Genomic DNA, 13,973 nt, shown 5'->3' with positions numbered 1-13,973 from the left:
AAAATTAGGCCAGACGCTGTGGCTCATGCCTGTAATCCCAGCACTTTGGGAGGCCGAGGCAGGTGGATCACAGGGTCAGGAGATCAAGACCATCCTGGCTAACATGGTGAAACCCTGTCTCTACTAAAAATATGAAAAATTAGCCAGGCGTGGTGGCGGGCGCCTGTAGTCCCAGCTACTTGGGAGGCTGAGGCAGGACAATGGTGTGAACCCAGGAAGTGGAGCTTGCAGTAAGCCGAGATTGTGCCATTGCACTCCAGCCTGGGCGACAGAGTGAGACTCTGTCTCAAAAAAAACCAAAAATACAAAAGTTGTGTTTACTTCAATGAAATAATACGAAAATATATAGAGAAAAAGTTCAGTTGCCCCATCCTTGTTTCATGTCCTAGTTTTCTGATTTATGGATGTTAACAGTGTTATATATATTCATTCTTACCTAATCTGTGCTCATACAAATGTATGCAAATAGATACATATTTATAATGTTTACAAAAATTGGTTTTATGGATTTATGATTTATGGATGTTAACAGTGTTATATATATTCGTTCTTCATGCTCACAAAAATGTATGCAAATATATACACATTTATAACATTTACAAAAATTGGTTTTATAAAAATGAGCACATGGCTAATACATTATTTTCAATTTGCTTTATCATGAACAGTTTTCCAGTTTAGTAACTTTGTATCTAGTTCTTTATTTTAAGCAGCCGCATAATAAAGTATTTCATAATATTGATGTACTATGACTTATTTAACCATATCTTTATTTTTGGACATTCAAGTTTGTTCTAGATCCCCCGCCTTGCCCCTGCCAACAATGTTACAATGAACATTCTTTTACGTATATCCTGATATACTGGATTTCTAGGGATAGATTTCTGAAAGTGAATTTGCTAAATAAGAGTATATCTATTTTTAATTTTAACAGCTTTTGCCATTTTACTTTTCAAAAGGCTGAAATGATTTACATTTCTGAAATGTGTAGGGCTATTTATTTGAATGTTTACCATTGTTGTTTGACATTAACCTAATTGCCAATCTAATATTCAAATTTTAGGCAAAAATCTTACTTAGCTTTTCTGTGGTATCTTTTATGGTTGGCTCTCTTTTTTTTTTTTTTTGTGAAATGCTCAGATGCTGTAATTCATTTGATAGCATTGCTGCTTCCTGAACCTCATTCTTCATTATATCCCATACTTTCTCAGTCTGCCCTGTGGGCTTCTCTTCTATCACATGGTGCTTAAATAGTGGTATTCTCTAGAATTATTCCCTTGATCTGTTTCCTTTTTTTCCTGTTCGCTCCATCTTCCTTCCTTCCTTCCTTCCTTTCCCACTATTCCCACCGTCTTGTTTCCTGCCCTGTGCTATACTGTACTAGGTATTGGAGATGCATAGTTTCCCTGGAAGCTTTCATTCATGCCCTGGGCTTCTGTTTTTTTCTTTTACACTGATGACTTCTGAATCTTTATTTTCAGTTGTTCTCCAGAGCTCTGGGTTTCGATATTTCTAATATGATCCAAACCGAATACTTCATCTCTTCTGTGAAACCTATTTCTCTTCTTGTGTTACCTGTCTTAATCATACTACCATTGACCTAATCACCTGAATCACAAACCTATAAGTTCTTAACTCCTCGTAATAATCTTGGGTGATCAGGGACATCAGATCTGTACATATGCTAATTGAAAGCTCATTTCTCATTTTACATGCTTAAAACCAAACCCCATTTCAGCAAACCTGTTCTTTTCAGCTTTCTTTCTTACCTCAGAGAATGACATTATCATTCAGATTTGCAAGCCAGACGTCCAAGGACTATATTTGACACTTTCTTATTTTATTTTTTTTCTATATCCAATATAATGCTGAGTCCTATGGATTTTACCTCCTGACTAGCTCTAGAAATTGTCTGCTTCTTTTTGGTTTTCACTATTATTAATCTCATTCAGGTTAACCTGAACTAGTGCAGTAACTGCTACTCGGTTTGATATAGCCATTCTGCTATCTTTTAAATCCATTCTCCATATTGCAGTCAGAGTGGTCTTCTCTGAAGTAGAATTCTAATGATGTCGAGCACCTTCCTGAGCTTAAATCTTTGAATGACCTTTATCTCATGATAAAAACATAAACCCTTAGTAAGACTTATCTTTTCCTCTTACCTCATCTTGAACGATAAGGTAATCCACTCCCACCATTTTTCAAGTAAGTTGGCCTTTTAGTTCCTTGAAACACCTTTAGGTCCTTGAAACTCTTTTCCAGCACAGGGACTTTGCACATGCTGTTTTTCATCATCATTATACACTTTTTTTCTTTTTTCATATAGCTTTGTTGTTTTGTTTATCTTCTTGTTTCTCATTTTCTTAGTGAGGATACTTTTCTTGATGCGGTCAAATCCCCCCTGTTATATACTGTCATGGTGTCTTGTACTTGCATCTCATAGGACTCTTCACAACTCTGTATTTACATTTATATTCCGGATTTTTGGATTAATTTCTGTCTCTTCTGCTAGCTTGCCTCCAGGAACAGGAAATAGCTCTATTTTGTCTTACCATTTCTGCTTATAATACAGATGATATCAATGCCAGACACATGATAAGTGGATAGTAAACACTAGAGGAAAAAACCCAAGCACATGAACAGTTGTCTAATAGTTGTTTGTAAGTCAAAGTTATAGTTAAAGGACAATATTATAGGAGTCACTTGAACTATGAGATCGCTTTTGGATATTATACTCAGGTTTATTAACTTGGTATTCTCATGTTTTTATGTGCATTTTCTTTAAGATGCAAGTTGAGTAATTTTTTAAAAAATTATTTAGTACAGGGAAGACCATTTGAAGTAAAAGAAATGTTTCTGGAAGATATTTTAAGAACAACTGGATATACAAACAAAGAAATGTTAAAGTACAAAAAGGAAAAACAGCAAGGTAAATTTTTTAATAAAAGAAATTACTGTTGATAATGACTTTGGAGTACTCCATGGACACTTGAAAGTGTTTTTCTCTTGTGTATAATTGTTTAACATTATATTAGAATATTGTCCCAAATATACCTTTGCTTTCCGATTTGTGTCCAGAAGTTATACTCTATGGAGAGGAACTGAAAGTGGATGCCAGAGTTGAGGAGGTGTCTGTATCCAAAGATTCAGCCACCTTTTAAGGAGGTAGAAGAGTATATGCTGGCTGCCCACAGCATATCTCATAGTGAAGGACTGGGAAGTGAATGGGAGGGAGTGAAAAAAGTAGTATGTGAGTAATAAACTCAACTTTGATAAGATGTTGAGTTTTCCAAATCTTGATGATGTTATGGGATTTCATTGATTTACTTTGAATTTAGCATTATTTGCCTGTTAATACATCTCTTGTAATGACTTATATTTCAGCTGTTGAATTAGGGTTCAGATTTCTTTTTCTTAATTTTAACTTCATTATTCATCATAGAAGACTTGGCTTCAAGCTTTGATACCTTGTTTATTCTGTATGCCCTTGGACAAAAATCTGAACTCCTTTGGATTCTCCCCTTGAAAAATGTAATCAGCAATGCTGATTTCACTGGGCAGCACTGAATTACTGATATGTAAGTTGTAAAACTCCTAGATCTTGAAACTCAAAAAAAAAAAAATTAAAAAAAAATTTTTTTTAGAGACAGGGTCTTGTTCTATGACTCAGGCTAGAGTGCAGTGGTGCAATCAAGGCTCACTGCAACCTCTACCTCCTAGTCTCAAGGGATCCTCCCATCTCAGCCTCTTGAGATGTAGACCACTGTGCCCAGCTAATTTTTTAGATATTTTGTAGAGACGCAGTCTTGTTACATTGGCCCGGCTGATCTTGAACTCCTGGCCTCAAGCAATCCTCTTGCCTCAGCCTCCTAAAGTGGAATTACAGGCATGAGCCACCATGTCCAGCTGAAACATTTGAAAGTGAAAATTATATATAATTGTATCTCAAAAAGCTGGCACGGTGGTAGAAGTTCAACAAATGGTTTTCTACAAACTGCTGTATGAATTTTGGTCATTGATTTAAACAATAGTTATAACATGGATAAAAATACTCTTAATTCTGGACTTACTTAGAAGTAAACTTATTAGTAGGATTTGGAACAATAGATGAATACATGAATGTATAAGCCCGTTTTCACAATGGTGTGAAGATACTACGCGAGACTGGGTAATTTATAAAGAAAAGAGATTTAATTGACTCACAGTTCTGCATGGCTGGGGAGGCCTCAGGAAACTTACAGTCATGATGGAAGGCAAAGGGAAAGCAAGGACTTTCTTTACATGGCAGCAAGAGAGAGAAGTGCAAGCAGGGGAAATGCCAGATGCTTATAAAACCATCAGATCTCATGAGAACTCACTCACTATCATGAGATCAGCATGGGGGAAACCGCCCCCATGATTCAGTTACCTCCCACCAGGTCTTTCCCTCAACACCTGGGGATTATAATTCAAGATGAGATTTGGGTGGAGACACAGAGCCTAACCATATCAATGAAGTTTTCAAGCAGTTTCATGTATCTTTGTGTTTCAGCATAACACATTTTTTATTGAATATTCTTAATATGTTTTTTAAAAGTAACTACAGAATACGGCCAACTTTTAAGAGATACCAGATTCACATAATTTATTTAAACAAAGGAATACATTTCAAAAAGGAAAAGATTTGTCTACATATTCTTTCTTTGATAATTAATTTAGAAGAGAAACAACAAACCACACTTACAGAATGGTACTCAGCTCAAGAAAATACTTTCAAGCCTGAATCTCAGAGGCAGAGAACTGTTCCAAATGTGACTGACGAGTATGACTTATTGGATGATGGTGGTGACGCTGTCTTCAGTCAGCTGGTATGATCGCCCTGGTTTCCCACTGATATTTTGTGTGAAAATTGTGTAGGTTAAAGATCATTTTATGAGATTATACTTTTTTTTTTTTTTTTTTTGAGACAGAGTCTCACTCTGTCGCCCAGGCTGGAGTGCAGTGACGTGATCTCTGCTCACTGCAAGCTCCACCTCCCGGGTTCACGCCATTCTCCTGCCTCAACCTCCTGAGTTGCTGGGACTACAGGCGCCCGCCACGATGCCTGACTAATTTTTTGTATTTTTAGTAGAGATGGGATTTCACCTTGTTAGCCAGGGTGGTCTCGTGATCCTGACCTCGTGATCCACCCGCTTTGGCCTCCCAAAGTTCTGGGATTATAGGCATGAGCCACCATGCCCGGCCAAGAGATTATAATTTTTTACTGTATAATTGAATGGTAATTCTCTTAGTTTATTTTAGACTACAATCAATTTTTCAGAGCAACTTTCTACTCTTTAAAAAGATAATTTACCCTTTTTTTGAGCATGTGACAGTATATAATGCAGATATGCTTGCGGTTTTCTACCAGTGTTTAAAGTTGTAATGTATCCAAATGAACTATACATGAATTTTTAAAAGTACTTTTAAGGAATATTTTTAAATTGATAATAAAAATTGTTATTTAACATCTTTATGGATATGCACACTAAATATACTATATATATTATGATATGTATCTTATATGCTTATAGGATTATAACATGCTATGTGTAAAAACATATAGTGTAGATTTATTTGGGTCATGAAACAGCATTTTGACCTTGTGTATTTGTGGTTCTTAAGACTGGCTGTACATTATGTCACCTGAGGAGCTTTTAAAGCCCTGTGGAATCTGACACCCTGCCAACAAGAGATTCTGATGCACTTGCTCTGGGGTGGGACCTGGCATCAGTATTAAAAAGCTGTAGGTGCTACTTCCCTTGATGTGCAGTTGGGAAAGAGAACTACTGAGGTGTATGTGCATTTAACAGTATCATATTGGAAGCACAATTAACATTGTGACTGGATGATAGTCCTTTGTTGACAAACTCATTCTCAGATAAAAGCTAAGTATAAGGACAAGATACCGTGTTGTGAGTGATAATGTTTGTGATGAAATGAGAAATTTTTTTATGTCAAAGCCTTTGCTATGTAGTGTCATAGGATTAGTAGTCCTTATGGCCATTGTGGTCATCTTATGTTCTTTGCAAGCAAATGTTCATAAATTGTTAGGTAATTTGTGATAATTTATGATTTTTACTGTTTTTTGTAGACTGAAAAAGATGTGAATTGCCTTGAACCATGGTTAATAAAGGAAATGGATGCTTGTCTTTCTGATATATGGCTACATAAAGATATTGATGCCTTTGCTCAGGTCTTTCATCTCATTTTAACTGAAAATGTTAGTGGTAAGTTTATTTTAATTTTAAAAATTTACCCTTGCAGTTATTTATGGTGGAAGTATAGTTTAATTCAAAATGTATGTACTACCAATAATTGCACAACCAAAAATTTTATTTTTTAGGAGTATTTATTTTATTTCAAATGCACAAATCAGGATCTTCTTACTAGCATAGCATAGTAGAAATAAATACTGTGTTAAATCAGAGATTCTTTTTTTTTTTTTTAATTTATTTATTATTATTATACTTTAAGTTGTAGGGTACATGTGCATAACGTGCAGGTTTGTTACATATGTATACTTGTGCCATGTTGGTGTGCTGCACCCATCAACTCGTCATTTACATCAGGTATAACTCCCAATGCAATCCATACCCCCTCCCCCCTCCCCATGATAGGCCCCTCTGTGTGATGTTCCCCTTCCTGAGTCCAAGTGATCTCATTGTTCAGTTCCCACCTATGAGTGAGAACATGCGGTGTTTGGTTTTCTGTTCTTGTGATAGTTTGCTAAGAATGATGGTTTCCAGCTGCATCCATGTCCCTACAAAGGACGCAAACTCATCCTTTTTGATGGCTGCATAGTATTCCATGGTGTATATATGCCACATTTTCTTAATCCAATCTGTCACTGATGGACATTTGGGTTGATTCCAAGTCTTTGCTATTGTGAATAGTGCTGCAATAAACATACGTGTGCATGTGTCTTTATAGCAGCATAATTTATAATCCTTTGGGTATATACCCAGTAATGGGATGGCTGGGTCATATGGTACATCTAGTTCTAGATCCTTGAGGAATCGCCATACTGTTTTCCATAATGGTTGAACTAGTTTACAATCCCACCAACAGTGTAAAAGTGTTCCTATTTCTCCACATCCTCTCCAGCACCTGTTGTTTCCTGACTTTTTGATGATTGCCATTCTAACTGGTGTGAGATGGTATCTCATTGTGGTTTTGATTTGCATTTCTCTGATGGCCAGTGATGATGAGCATTTTTTCATGTGTCTGTTGGCTGTATGAATGTCTTCTTTTGAGAAATGTCTGTTCATATCCTTTGCCCACTTTTTGATGGGGTTGTTTGTTTTTTTCTTGTAAATTTGTTGGAGTTCATTGTAGGTTCTGGATATTAGCCCTTTGTCAGATGAGTAGATTGCAAAAATTTTCTCCCATTCTGTAGGTTGCCTGTTCACTCTGATGGTAGTTTATTTTGCTGTGCAGAAGCTCTTTAGTTTAATTAGATCCCATTTGTCAATTTTGGCTTTTGCTGCTGTTGCTTTTGGTGTTTTAGACATGAAATCTTTGCCCATGCCTATGTCCTGAATGGTACTACCTAGGTTTTCCTTTAGGATTTTTATGGTATTAGGTCTAACATTTAAGTCTCTAATCCATCTTGAATTAATTTTCGTATAAGGAGTAAGGAAAGGATCCAGTTTCAGCTTTCTATTTATGGCTAGCCAATTTTCCCAGCACCATTTATTAAATAGGGAATCCTTTCCCCATTTCTTGTTTCTCTCAGGTTTGTCAAAGATCAGATGGCTGTAGATGTGTGGTATTATTTCTGAGGACTCTGTTCTGTTCCATTGGTCTATATCTCTGTTTTGGTACCAGTACCATGCTGTTTTGGTTACTGTAGCCTTGCAGTATAGTTTGAAGTCAGGTAGCGTGATGCCTCCAGCTTTGTTCTTTTGACTTAGGATTGTCTTGGAGATGCGGGCTCTTTTTTGGTTCCATATGAACTTTAAAGCAGTTTTTTCCAATTCTGTGAAGAAACTCATTGGTAGCTTGATGGGGATGGCATTGAATCTATAAATTACCTTGGGCAGTATGGCCATTTTCACGATATTGATTCTTCCTATCCATGAGCATGGTATGTTCTTCCATTTGTTTGTGTCCTCTTTTATTTCACTGAGCAGTGGTTTGTAGTTATCCTTGAAGAGGTCCTTTACATCCCTTGTAAGTTGGATTCCTAGGTATTTTATTCTCTTTGAAGCAATTGTGAATGGAAGTTCATTCCTGATTTGGCTCTCTGTTTGTCTGTTACTGGTGTATATGAATGCTTGTGATTTTTGCACATTAATTTTGTATCCTGAGACTTTGCTGAAGTTGCTTATCAGCTTAAGGAGATTTTGGGCTGAGACAATGGGGTTTTCTAAATATACAATCATGTCATCTGCAAACAGGGACAATTTGACTTCTTCTTTTCCTAACTGAATACCCTTGATTTCTTTCTGTTGCCTAATTGCCCTAGCCAGAACTTCCAACACTATGTTGAATAGGAGTGGTGAGAGAGGGCATCCCTGTCTTGTGCCAGTTTTCAAAGGGAATTTTTCCAGTTTTTACCCATTCAGTATGATATTGGCTGTGGGTTTGTCATAAATAGCTCTTATTATTTTGTGGTACGTTCCATCAATACCGAATTTATTGAGCGTTTTTAGCATGAAGGGCTGTTGAATTTTGTCAAAAGCCTTTTCTGCATCTATTGAGATAATCATGTGGTTCTTGCCTTTGGTTCTGTTTATATGCTGGATTATGTTTATTGATTTGCGAATGTTGAACCAGCCTTGCATCCCAGGGATGAAGCCCACTTGATCATGGTCGATAAGCTTTTTGATGTGTTGCTGAATCTGGTTTGCCAGTATTTTATTGAGGATTTTTGCATCGATGTTTATCAGGGATATTGGTCTAAAATTCTCTTTTTTAGTTGTGTCTCTGCCAGGCTTTGGTATCAGGATGATGTTGGCCTCATAAAATGAGTTAGGGAGGATTCCCTCTTTTTCTATTGATTGGAATAGTTTCAGAAGGAATGGTACCAACTCCTCCTTGTACCTCTGGTAGAATTCAGCTGTGAATCCATCTGGTCCTGGACTTTTTTTGGTTGGTAGGCTATTAATTATTGCCTCAATTTCAGAGCCTGCTATTGGTCTATTCAGGGATTCAACTTCTTCCTGGTTTAGTCTTGGAAGAGTGTAAGTGTCCAGGAAATTATCCATTTCTTCTAGATTTTCCAGTTTATTTGCATAGAGGTGTTTATAGTATTCTCTGATGGTAGTTTGTATTTCTGTGGGGTCGGTGGTGATATCCCCTTTATCATTTTTAATTGCGTCGATTTGATTCTTCTCTCTTTTCTTCTTTATTAGTCTTGCTAGTGGTCTGTCAATTTTGTTGATCTTTTCAAAAAACCAACTCCTGGATTCATTGATTTTTTGGAGAGTTTTTTGTGTCTCTATCTCCTTCAGTTCTGCTCTGATCTTAGTTATTTCTTGCCTTCTGCTAGCTTTCGAATGTGTTTGCTCTTGCTTCTCTAGTTCTTTTAATTGTGATGTTAGAGTGTCAATTTTAGATCTTTCCTGCTTTCTCTTGTGGGCATTTAGTGCTATAAATTTCCCTCTACACACTGCTTTAAATGTGTCCCAGAGATTCTGGTATGTTGTATCTTTGTTCTCACTGGTTTCAAAGAACATCTTTATTTCTGCCTTCATTTCGTTATGTACCCAGTAGTCATTCAGGAGCAGGTTGTTCAGTTTCCATGTAGTTGAGCGGTTTTGATTGAGTTTCTTAGTCCTGAGTTCTAGTTTGATTGCACTGTGGTCTGAGAGACAGTTTGTTATAATTTCTGTTCTTTTACATTTGCTGAGGAGTGCTTTACTTCCAATTACATGGTCGATTTTGGAGTAAGTACGATGTGGTGCTGAGAAGAATGTATATTCTGTTGATTTGGGGTGGAGAGTTCTATAGATGTCTATTAGGTCTGCTTGCTGCAGAGATGAGTTCAATTCCTGGATATCCTTGTTAACTTTCTGTCTCGTTGATCTGTCTAATGTTGACAGTGGAGTGTTGAAGTCTCCCATTATTATTGTATGGGAGTCTAAGTCTCTTTGTAAGTCTCTAAGGACTTGCTTTATGAATCTGGGTGCTCCTGTATTGGGTGCATATATATTTAGGATAGTTAGCTCTTCCTGTTGAATTGATCCCTTTACCATTATGTAATGGCCTTCTTTGTCTCTTTTGATCTTTGATGGTTTAAAGTCTGTTTTATCAGAGACTAGTATTGCAACCCCCGCTTTTTTTTGTTCTCCATTTGCTTGGTAAACCTTCCTCCATCCCTTTATTTTGAGCCTATGTATGTCTCTGCGTGTGAGATGGGTCTCCTGAATACAGCAGACTGATGGGTCTTGACTCTTTATCCAGTTTGCCAGTCTGTGTCTTTTAATTGGAGCATTTAGTCCATTTACATTTAAGGTTGAGATTGTTATGTGTGAACTTGATCCTGCCATTATGATATTAACTTGTTATTTTGCTCGTTAGTTGATGCAGTTTCTTCCTAGCCTTGATGGTCTTTACATTTTGGCATGTTTTTACAATGGCTGGTACCGGTTGTTCCTTTCCATGTTGAGTGCTTCCTTCAGGGTCTCTTGTAAGGCAGGCCTAGTGGTGACAAAATCTCTAAGCATTTGCTTATCTGTAAAGGATTTTATTTCTCCTTCACTTATGAAACTTAGTTTGGCTGGATATGAAATTCTGGGTTGAAAATTCTTTTCTTTAAGAATGTTGAATATTGGCCCCCACTCTCTTCTGGCTTGGAGAGTTTCTGCCGAGAGATCTGCTGTTAGTCTGATGGGCTTCCCTTTGTGGGTAACCCGACCTTTCTCTCTGGCTGCCCTTAAGATTTTTTCCTTCATTTCAACTTTGGTGAATCTGGCAATTATGTGTCTTGGAGTTGCTCTTCTCGAGGAGTATCTTTGTGGCGTTCTCTGTATTTCCTGGATTTGAATGTTGGCCTGCCCTACTAGGTTGGGGAAGTTCTCCTGGATGATATCCTGAAGAGTGTTTTCCAACTTGGTTCCATTTTCCCCCTCACTTTCAGGCACCCCAATCAGACGTAGATTTGGTCTTTTTACATAATCCCATACTTCTTGCAGGCTTTGTTCATTTCTTTTTCTTCTTTTTTCTTTTGGTTTCTCTTCTCGCTTCATTTCATTCATTTGATCCTCAATTGCTGATACTCTTTCTTCCAGTTGATCGAGTCGGTTACTGAAACTTGTGCATTTGTCACGTATTTCTCGTGTCATGGTTTTCATCTCTTTCATTTCGTTTATGACCTTCTCTGCATTAATTACTCTAGCCATCAATTCTTCCACTTTTTTTTCAAGATTTTTAGTTTCTTTACGCTGGGTACGTAATTCCTCCTTTAGCTCTGAGAAATTTGATGGACTGAAGCCTTCTTCTCTCATCTCATCAAAGTCATTCTCCGTCCAGCTTTGATCCGTTGCTGGCGATGAGCTGCGCTCCTTTGCCGGGGGAGATGCACTCTTATTTTTTGAATTTCCAGCTTTTCTGCCCTGCCTTTTCCCCATCTTTGTGGTTTTATCTGCCTCTGGTCTTTGATGATGGTGATGTACTGATGGGGTTTGGTGTAGGTGTCCTTCCTGTTTGATAGTTTTCCTTCTAACAGTCAGGACCCTCAGCTGTAGGTCTGTTGGAGATTGCTTGAGGTCCACTCCAGACCCTGTTTGCCTGGGTATCAGCAGCAGAGGCAGCAGAAGATAGAATATTTCTGAACAGCGAGTGTACCTGTCTGATTCTTGCTTTGGAAGCTTCCTCTCAGGGGTGTACTCCACCCTGTGAGGTGTGGGGTGTCAGACTGCCCCTAGTGGGGGATGTCTCCCAGTTAGGCTACTCAGGGGTCAGGGACCCACTTGAGCAGGGAGTCTGTCCCTTCTCAGATCTCAACCTCCGTGTTGGGAGATCCACTGCTCTCTTCAAAGCTGTCAGACAGAGTCGTTTGCGTCTGCAGAGGCTTCTGCTGTGTTTGTTATTGTTTACTGTGCCCTGTCCCCAGAGGTGGAGTCTACAGAGACAGGCAGGTTTCCTTGAGCTGCTGTGAGCTCCACCCAGTTCGAGCTTCCCAGCAGCTTTGTTTACCTACTTAAGCCTCAGCAATGGCGGGCGCCCCTCCCCCAGCCTCGCTGCTGCCTTGCCGGTAGATCACAGACTGCTGTGCTAGCAATGAGGGAGGCTCCGTGGGCGTGGGACCCTCCTGGCCAGGTGTGGGATATGATCTCCTGGTGTGCCTGTTTGCTTAAAGCGCAGTATTGGGGTGGGAGTTACCCGATTTTCCAGGTGTTGTGTGTCTCAGTTCCCCTGGCTAGGAAAAGGGATTCCCTTCCCCCTTGCGCTTCCCAGGTGAGGCAATGCCTCGCCCTGCTTCAGCTCTCGCTGGTCGGGCTGCAGCAGCTGACCAGCACCGATCTTCCGGCACTCCCCAGTGAGATGAACCCAGTACCTCAGTTGAAAATGCAGAAATCACCGGTCTTCTGTGTCGCTCGCGCTGGGAGTTGGAGACTGGAGCTGTTCCTCTTCGGCAATCTTGCTCCGCCAAATCAGAGATTCTTAAGCGCATGTCACCATTGTAGTTTGAAGAGCTATGTGATTACATGACAATTACGTGCAAAAATGCTTTTATGTGTATGTGTTATGCATATACTCTTGTCTTTCCCTTCCTTGGAAAGGATTTAGGTGTCAAGTATTTATTCTCTCACCTAAACCCCTCAGCATTATTATTGTAATTATTATTGATTACTTTCTTCTTGAAATATTTTACTCAGTTAACTTCTGGTATTTCATACTTGGCTTATTTTCTTCTTATTTCCCTGGCTCTGACTTCTTGGTTTTCTTGGCAAGATCTTTTTCTTTTTTTCTGACCTGTAAATACGAAATTTCCTAGGTCTCAATCCTTAAGACCTTAATTCTATTTATACTTACTCCTTAAGGGGATCTCAAATAGTCATTGCTTTAAATATCTATTTAAATGACCCCTAAATTTACATTTCCAGACCTCACCTACCCCCTGACTTAAATATACCTGATCACTTGTTATCTCCAGTTGGATGTCTGTTAGGTGAATAAAATTGGATATGCGTCAAACAACTTCTGATCCCCTCCCTACATACCTTACTCTCAACCTGCACTTTTCATGTGTTTCCCTTTTCAGTAAATGGTCACTATCATTCACCTAGTTGCTAAGGCAGCAAAGCATACAGAAAGTCTGCTGTCACATTGCACATATAATTCATTAGCAAATCCTGTTTACTTTGCATTCTAAAATAAATCTGGAATATGACCACATTTCATTTCCCCTACTGTACATTTCACTCCCCTAGTCCAAGCCAGCCTCTCTTCTGGACTATTACAGTAGCCCGTTAACCATTTCTGTTTTTATGTTACTGCAGTCTGTTCTCCACAGAAAAATAAGATTGATCCTTTCATAAAGGAAATTGGATCATTCCACTTGCCTGTTCTCAACTCTCCCAGGCTTCCAGTTACACTGTGGATGAAAGTCAAAGTCCTTTCCATGATTAGGCCTCTGGCTACTTTCTTGATCTTATCTTCTGCCACTCTCCTCCTTGTTCACTGTGCCTAGACACACTTGTCTCCTTGATATTCTTCATGTTTGCCAACACATTCCCTTCTGTGAGATTTTGTTTTGTTGTTTCCTATGCCTAGAAAACTGCCTCCATCGGTAATCACACGGCCCAGTGCCTACTTATTTAGGTCTCTGCTTACATACTGCCTTCTCAGAGAGGCCTTTTCTGATCGCCTTACTAAAATTGTACCCTTTTCTCACTATATCTCCCTTACCCTGCTTTATTAGTCTTTATTGTACTTTCATTACCTGTCATGTGTTTTTTATTTTTATTACCTATTTCATCTACTAGAATGAAAACTACATGAGG

The 13,973-nt window shown here is 38.5% G+C and overlaps 2 protein-coding genes across 3 annotated transcripts in view; one reads left to right on the top strand and one right to left on the bottom strand.

The window, feature by feature from the left end:
- Positions 1-13,973, bottom strand: part of REEP5 (receptor accessory protein 5) — an 806,416-nt gene that overhangs the window by 662,216 nt on the left and 130,227 nt on the right. The window lies entirely within an intron of this gene.
- Positions 1-13,973, top strand: part of YTHDC2 (YTH N6-methyladenosine RNA binding protein C2) — an 86,826-nt gene that overhangs the window by 22,193 nt on the left and 50,660 nt on the right. For both annotated transcript variants that reach the window (XM_050793033.1, XM_050793034.1), the window contains 3 exons: positions 2,822-2,929; positions 4,699-4,847; positions 6,113-6,248. In XM_050793033.1, coding sequence (XP_050648990.1) covers positions 2,822-2,929; positions 4,699-4,847; positions 6,113-6,248 — 393 coding nt within the window. The remainder of the gene's footprint in view (positions 1-2,821; positions 2,930-4,698; positions 4,848-6,112; positions 6,249-13,973) is intronic.

The sequence above is a fragment of the Macaca thibetana genome, chromosome 6, assembly GCF_024542745.1.
Source record: "Macaca thibetana thibetana isolate TM-01 chromosome 6, ASM2454274v1, whole genome shotgun sequence".
Classification (NCBI taxonomy): domain Eukaryota; kingdom Metazoa; phylum Chordata; class Mammalia; order Primates; family Cercopithecidae; genus Macaca; species Macaca thibetana.
The sequence above is the reverse complement of the archived record's forward strand: the minus strand, read 5'-3'. Positions and strand labels throughout refer to the sequence as shown.